Here is an 8,658-nt window from a genome sequence, read left to right as displayed (position 1 = left end):
AAGACTCCGGAATTATTAGTAATAGGTGTCCTTTAACACGTTCATTGTCAGACTGAAAATTTGAATTTCGTGTGGTAGCCAAAGTTATTTTTTCTTTTATTTATTTTTAGTTGTTTTTTTGTACGATTGAACTGGCATTGAACTGAGTCTTTTCAAGGGTCCTGGTTTGTCACTCATAATTAAAAACAATCTCATAAACGGCTGTTTGGTGAGAGGCCGCAACACGCGATATCGCGTGACCGACAATGAACATGTTAAAACATGCACTGGTGCAAAGTGTGTCGAAGTGAGCTTTCAATTACTTAAAATTATCTGTTTTGGATACGCGACAATAATCATCGGCAAAACAATCGACGTGTATTCCAATATTTACTTCATGAGCATTTGAAACAAATATGACTTTCTTTTGTTTGCCTCGAAAACTCTCAGGAAACTTGTTTTTTCCATTCGCTCAAATTTCCAGTTCATTCTCGAGTTACCTCAACGAGTTCTTCAACGATTTGGTAATCAAGTTGTTGCAATTTATCGCGATTCTCCTTATTTCCCTTATAAAATTTTTTGATTCACAAATGCATACGCATGATTTCACGATAACGCAAGCAGCTAACGAAAGCAAGTAGCGACCCGGTATTTGCGTTTTCCGGTGCGTTCAAGATTATATCTGCCTCCTAGATTCCCTCTCTCTAGCCAATTATAGAACTCTGGCCACGTTTCATGCGATATTTACGCGGGAGTCCATCGCACTCCTGGATCTTCAAGTGCAAGCACTTACGGTTTTAGCCAACAAACTGACCGGTTCTAATAATAATTTTCAGATGTTTTAAGCTGAGAGTAAATACTATGGATTTTGATGCGACGCAAGCGAGAAGCAATGCAAGGTCTTCACACACGTTGTTACATGAACGTTATCTTTCATCCAATACGATCATAAATAGATCTAATTTTTAGCCGACAATAAATTTTTGCGAACTTCCGTTTACTCATGCTTCAATAAGCATCAGTTTTAATAAGCGTCAGCGAGAACATTCACAATGTCTAATTTCGATCGTTTCATTCTTTCGGAATAGAAAATACATTTGCTGTGGCATGGAATAAATATTTTCTCTTGAACTCAACATAACTATGTAATTCTGATCCCGAACTAAAAATTTCTACGAGATCAATAAAATTCTCATCGAAGATAAGAGTCCCGCATAAAAATTTTTCAGGAATTTCCTTAGATATAACATAGATTTTGGTTAGAATTTCTAAATTTTGTTCCAGTTTGTCCCAATTGTCGGATTGGTCATCCGTTGAGACGATACCAATTTTCGATACTAATCGAAAATACCATTCTTATTCTAGACATGGATTCTATACCTAGAATTGAAACAAAAATATTATGAAAACTCGCACTTTTTTTTATTTCTCTGAAGCTAGCAGAGCCAAATTGGCAAAATCAAACCGCACTTGTTGAATTATTTAGTATTCTTTTTGTACTGATTTGTACTATCAAAATTTTTTAACTCGTGTTATTTTGGAAAAGAAACCGAAAATCTGTTATTCAATGAAAATAAAAAATAAATTTAGGTAACACAAAAAAAAGAAATAAACTACTTTCTATACATTTTAAGAACAATAGTCATAGATATAATTTTTCTTGGAAATTCCTAAATTGTGCCGGTACAATATAGGGAATTAATAAGTGATATGATTTAAGAGATTAGTCCTTTTTTTAAATTACGGCAGTAAAGTATATACAGAGTAAGGACATACAAAGATTATGATTTAGATTTACAAAGATTATGCATTTAGGAAATTTCAAAAAATGTATTAATTTATCTGCTTTTTTATCATTTTTATACTATATTAAACTTGATATATTGACATGGCATAATTTGAACATAACCTTGTATGATCAAACCCTGTGTATACTGTACTCTGTGTATAAAATACACACAGAGTTTGGACATACAAAGTTATGTCCAAACTATGCCATATGAATATGTCAATTTTAATATGGTATAAAAATGATAAAAAAGCAATTAAATTAATATAACTTTTGAAACTTTCTAAATGCCTTATATAAAAAGCGGGCAAAATTTACTTAAAAAAAAAACAAAAGGAAAACCTTTACTTGCTCTTTTTAACAAGACACTTTCATGCATAAACACTCATTTCCCTCTATAATATGCAAATGGCGTTAGACCTTCGGATTCTATAAAACATGAAAATGGTGCAATTTAGGAACTAATACGATATCGGCAACTTTTCCCTATTTTACTCTTGAGTTTAATATACATAATTGAATACAACAGAAATTTATTTACGCGAAATTGAATATAAGTTTTGTTTGATGGTATAAATCAATCATTGTACAGATAAAATTCTGTTCTTTGTAATTCGGTTTTTTATTTCTTTTTCTTGTTGTAGCACTGTTAACTTCATATGAAGTTAGCAATGTCATGTTTTTCTTTTTTCGAAATAGCAAGGATTATGAAATTTTAATTAATTAAAATTTTAATTAATTAATTATAAATTATTATAAAATAAATATGAAATAGGTGCGATTTGACTTTGCCAATTTAGTTTTATTAATTTCAAAGAGGTCATTTTTTTCAGTAATATCAATATATTTTTATGATATCAAACAAGGAATTCTGTTTTGTACCAACAATTGTATTCAACAGAATAATAATTAAAAATAAAATTCTTATGTATGTATATAAAATAAAGATCGAAGAAGTTAAAAAACTTTTAGGTTTAGTTCTCGCTTTTTTACATTATTACACTTCTAATTTAAATTTATGTAGATTTCGAAAAATCAATAGATTCTAATTAAATCCTACGAAATAATTTTGACGAGGTCTCTCATTTTGAAAAAATGATGCTAAAATATGGAATCAGGTGATCTCACTTGGTCGGCATAAGACAATGAAGTCTTATGACGTGTACGTAGTTTTTTACGAGAGTCATTAGCTTCTCGCACTCTTCTCTCTGTGCTTCGAAGTAGCTGGCTTCCAAAGTTTCCAAGTATTCGACTAAGTGACGCTCGCAGTATAATCGCCGCCATGAGCCGCCGTGCTCGGTCAGATCGTTATGCTTCCACCTGCGGGAATAATGAAAATTGCCTCATATTTATAAACATAATTGCTCATATATCTGTCATTGGGTAATCGTGTCACGTGAATTAGCAATAGAGCACACCATATTGCGTAATGGTGCCTTACATGATCGAAAATCGATAGACACGACATCATTCACCTGTCTTTGGCTGCCCGTTCCCAATAAAAATCATTGTCGATTCTCGTTATCGTCAATTCAAAGGGAAGATCGGTCGGCAGAGTTTCCACCAACACGTCCTTGTCAGCGCATGTCGATAGATCTTTCAGAACAGGATTATCCTTCCATGTCGACACTATGACGCGAAGTGCGAGAATCTTCAAATCAGGGATTATATCGTCATCCCATGAAGCATCCTCCGCTCGTAGTGTTCTTTCCTGTTCCTGTGACAGCAGCAGAGTATCCTCCGAGCATCTGTGCGAATCATAATTTACTAAAATAGATATTGTGTGTTTGTGTGTGTGTGTGTGTGTGTGTATACAGGATAAGATACTTAGAGCCACTTGAATAATTCGTTTACTTTTGATGATAGAAAAAAATGTTTTGAAATGAATACTATTTGGATTTGAGACTGACATGGCATCTTTTCTAACAAGAAGTAATATATTATTAATACAAGTGTTATTCTACAATAACATAATATGATACAAACTAACGCATTTGCAGAACATGCAGAACGAAGTCGAATATTTGTATTAATATTATGGCTGCTTTTAAATTTTTTATATAAGTTTTTCATCTTTTTTACTTTTTATTTCATTTTATTTTTATATCCATGTGTGCATGTGTGTTCTTATGTGTGTGCGCGTGTATAACGACAAATATACTGAAGAATTTTTTCTCCTGCTGTAGTATACAAATGATTGCCTTGAATCTTTCTGTATATGAAAACTTCTGTAAAATCACAATAAAATGTAAATTCAGAAGATATGTCAATAATGTAACGAGAAAATAGTAGTGATTAATATTAGACAAACAACTTGAGCAGAAAAAAATCGCAATAAGATTCGTTTGTATTTTGTACCTGTTTATACCACTTTCCGTTTTTCGTTTGTATCTCAAAGAATAAAAAAATAGGAGAGGGAGAGAAAATAGCCAGCAAACAAGTATAAGATATTCGAGAACAGCTAACCCTATCTGAAAGAGCATCCTTTGTATTTGTTTGTACTCCTTTTTAAATCGTTTTACCTTGCAGTATCTCAAAGAGGCCGAAAGTACTGAATTTTCAAAATATATCCAAGAAATATTTTCACCAATTTTTTAGATGTACTTTCGGTTCCTTCTAAGTACAAACGATTTGAGGAGATACAAGCGAGTATAAATGACGCTTTTTCGAATGTCTTAATAAATAGCAATATTGCTGCATTAAATATATATTTTATACATACGTTACACATTGTTATATTTTGGAACCTTTTGAAGTACAATCGGTTTGAAAGGAGATACAAACAGATACAAACGATGCTCTTTTGTATGTGATATCTTAAAAATTGACGAAAGTAATGGATTAGATGGAAATTGGCGAAATTCTTCAAATTTTGAAAAACCTGTACTTCCGATCCTTTTGAAGTACAAACGATTTGAAGATAGTTACAAATGGATACTATTTCGGATAACATTGTCCGTTTAGGTTTTTTAATTTTCAAATATTTTATATTTGCTTTTTGGCTATTGTCTCTTTTTCCCCTCTTTTATATTTTTTTATTTTTTGAGATATAAACGGAAAATTATATAAACGGGTACAAACGAAGTACAAAACAACTGTATTGTGACTTTTTTTTTTAATCAAGTTGCTTACTATTGGGTGTGTGAATATGACTCCGCCCTTTCCCAACAGATGTTGCTTTTAGTATTGTTAACGTGTACTAATAACTGGCAACACTTGTATTCGATAGTACTTCATGTCAACTTTCAAACGCACTACGTGAAATTTGGTTTAAGTGTATGGTAAGCAACAAGTGTTTTACTCTACTTGAAAATGTCGGTTTTCGTTCCAAACAAACATCATTTGTGGGAAGTATTATTACACTATTTTATTGCAAAGAAAAGTGCAGCGGAAACTTATCGTTTGCTTGTGGAGATTTACGGTGATCATGTTCCATCTAATACAACTTGTAAGGAATGGTTTCGACGATTTCAAAATAATGATTTTGGAACTGAGGACAGGGAACATGGGAAACCACAAAAAAAATTTGAAGATGCTGAATTGGAAGCATTATTGACAGAGGATTGTTGCCAAACTATTAAAGGAGAAGTTTACCGACGACAACTAATGCGTTTGAAGCGAGCCATAGAAGAAAAACGGCCAGAATGGGTGAATAGGCACAGCAAATTAATTCTTCAGCATGATAATGTCAAACCGCATACCGCAGAAGTCGTGAAAAGATCTTTAGATGGACAGGACTGGGAAGTGCTACTCCACCTGCCATATTCGCCAGACATAGCTCTTTCAGATTACTACTTATTCCGGACAATGCAGTCAGATCTTACGGGAGAACGGTTCACTTCATACGAAAGTATCAAAATTTGGCTTTATAATTGGATCAGCTCAAAAGACCAGGACTTCTTCAGGCAAGGAATACATAAATTACCTGAAAGATGGGCGAAGGTTGTAGCTGCAGATGGAGCATACTTTCAATAAACTTTTCTTTAATTTTCTAAATAAGCAAATGTGTTTTATTTTAACAAAAAAGGGCGGAGTCATATTTACACACCCAATAGATTCATATCAATGTAATTAATGATACTCTAAAACATTCATGTTTTGCTGAATGATAAATATTTTTGGTAAAACTCCAGATTAAAGGACACTCGCGGATGACCTTGACCTTCACATATGTTGTGAATGACATGTCCCTGAGTAACATTAAAAAAATTTCAGGTAGCGGTCTCTCTTCATTAAAAAGTTATGAACAAAAGAAGTTTCAAAAATTCAATATAGATTTTCGACATTTCATGTCGATTAATTTTCTCGTCTTTTCACCATGTATTGTTTCCTACATTTCTATATACAGGGTGTCTCAGAACTTTGGCATACGAGCTCCAAGCTTTGACGGGGTCAAAGCGCCAAGACGCCATCACGACAGTCAGCGCGAAATGCGTTATCGCTCAGCCCCTACGCATACAACTTGCCGCGGAGCGTCTATAGGCCGTGCTGGGCGTGGAAAATGCCTAACTTTGTGCTGCTATAATTAAAAAACTATTACGATTTTCACATTATGGTAGAGGACTTTTTTGTTCCTCTCACTTAGCTCTATGTCCCTACAGAGCCCGTGTGCCAATGTTCTGAGACATCCTGTATACACTGTTTGGATTAATTGTATGAAAAAATTCATGAAACTTCTTTTGTTCATAACTTTGTTATAAGCAATGAGCGCGGGTTAAAACTTCATGTATAGGACATGTATAGCATGTGCTCATTCCTTAAGTATGTACACAGTGTCAGAAAATTATATTCTATTTATGAAATTTCTTTTATTAATTATTTTTTAATAAACAAAGATCGTCGCCTTAAACCTTTGGAATGTTACTCAGGAAGATGACCTCTATCATATATGTGAAGGTCAATGTCATCAGCGAGGTGTCCCCTAATCTGGAGTTTTATCATATTTTTGAATAATGACAATAAAAGAAAGTTATGAGTGAAGATAGAATAAATTTCTTGTTTTAAATATATTTAAGTCACTCCTGAAATAACTCATAATGTTATAAATTTTGTGATTAGCTTGTAGAAGTTGATGTTGTCATTAAGTGATCTTAATAACTTTTTTTCTTTTTTAAAATTTTCAAAGTGCAGCTGAGTTGGAAATCCGCTTCGTTTTTTAAGTAGAATGATATACTTTTTTTATTTACTTTTTAATAAAGTGTTTTAAAGTATTTGCAATGCCCTATGGTGTAAGATCATTCAACGTCGTGAAAATAAACTACGAGGGAAAATAATTTACTTCGATTGAATAGATTGAGCGATTAAGTATTAAGTATTAGGTGATTAGCTTGTAGAAGTTGATGTTGTCATTAAGTAATCTTAATAGCTTTTTATTAGTTAAATATGAAATGTCCGATTTCCTTAGGTACTAAGTTCTACAGTCGATATCTCTGAGATTTTATCTTTACAGTTCTCGGTTTTTTTTCTTGTGCAGGTACATCATCACTCTTTCAAACGAATATTTTAGTTTGTGATTATCTTTCAAAAAGTATTTGTTACAACAATCTTTATGTAACCATGGATAAGCTAAAAATTCGTGTAATTTTAGAATTTGAGTTCCGTCATGAAACCAATGCTGACACTCGCAGAGCACAGTGTCTGCACAGCGCAGACAACTCGAAATATCAACAAAGTGTTTGGTGAAGATGTGACTAATGAACGCACAGTACGTCGATGGTTTGAGAAGTTTCGTTCTGGCGATTTTAATCTTGAAAATGAGCCACGTAGGCGATCCGAGACCAAGGTGGATAATGATGAGCTGAAAGCTGTAGTGGAAGCGGATACATCTCAAACTACGTGTGAATTAGCAGCAAGGTTTAACGTTACTATTCCAACGATATTGGATCATTTGAAATAAATCGGCAAGGTAAAGACGCTGGATAGACGGATTCCGCATGAATTAAACGAGCGTCAGAAGAGAAATCGTCTCGAAACTTGCCTTTCTTTACTATCACGATATAAAGGCCATACGATATAAACCATTTTTACATCGTATTATTACGTGTGATGGAAAATGGATTCTTTTCGACAATCGCAAGTGTCCGGTACAATGGTTAGATATAGATGAAGTGCCGAAACACAGTCAGAAACCGAATATTGACAAAAGAAAGCTAATGGTGCCTGTTTGGTGGTCCAGCGCTGATATTGTCCACCACAGCTTCATAAAACCTGGTCAATCGATTATAGCAGATGTCTACTGTAACCAACTGGACGAAATGATGAGGATGCTTGCGATTAAGCAGCCGATGCTCAACAGGCCAATCCTCTTGCAAGATAACATTCGACTATGTGCCGCACAAACAACGCTACTCAAACTATAGGAGTTGGATTTCAAAACTGTCTATCACCTACCATATTCACTAGACCTTGCATCAACTGTCTACCAGTTCTTCCAGGCACTGAACTTTTTGTAAGGAAAAATATTAAATTCTCGACAAACTGTGGAAAACACCTTCCGCGATTTCATCATCACTCGCTCTTCAGGTTTCTTCGCTACTGGCATGAATAAGCTACTGTTAAGATAACAGAACTGTGTCGACACTTTAGGCGCATACTTTGATTAATTTTATTGTTTCTGGTTTGAGATATAATAAACTAAACTTTTGATTCGAAATCGGATATTTCATACCTAATGATCTAATAATATATTTGCTAATATACAAACTGCTATTGGAAATATTCAATATAGTGGCATCGAGCATCGAGATATGTGCTCTAAAGCGATTACACACCATACAAACATTGCATTGTATATTGAATTTCATTTGTATCTATATAGAATAACCTTTTTTATACACTCTTTTATGTGCTTTTTGATTATTGGAATACTATCATATATCAATTGTTTTAAT

At 33.6% G+C, this 8,658-nt stretch overlaps 1 protein-coding gene across 1 annotated transcript; it reads right to left on the bottom strand.

Annotated features, from left to right (window-relative positions):
• Positions 1-2,830: 2,830 nt before the first annotated feature.
• LOC109503667 (dynein regulatory complex subunit 5) lies at positions 2,831-3,685 on the bottom strand. The gene is made up of 2 exons (XM_025298226.1): positions 3,244-3,685; positions 2,831-3,088 (listed from the first exon to the last, which is right to left on the bottom strand). Exons 1-2 carry the CDS (start codon positions 3,678-3,680, stop codon positions 2,893-2,895), a joined length of 633 nt encoding a protein of 210 aa, XP_025154011.1. The 5' UTR covers positions 3,681-3,685; the 3' UTR covers positions 2,831-2,892.
• Positions 3,686-8,658: the final 4,973 nt, after the last annotated feature.

The sequence above is a fragment of the Harpegnathos saltator genome, unplaced genomic scaffold, assembly GCF_003227715.2.
Source record: "Harpegnathos saltator strain DR-91 unplaced genomic scaffold, Hsal_v8.6 scaffold211, whole genome shotgun sequence".
Classification (NCBI taxonomy): domain Eukaryota; kingdom Metazoa; phylum Arthropoda; class Insecta; order Hymenoptera; family Formicidae; genus Harpegnathos; species Harpegnathos saltator.
Note: the sequence above shows the minus strand (reverse complement) of the source record. Positions and strands in the feature narration are given on the sequence as shown.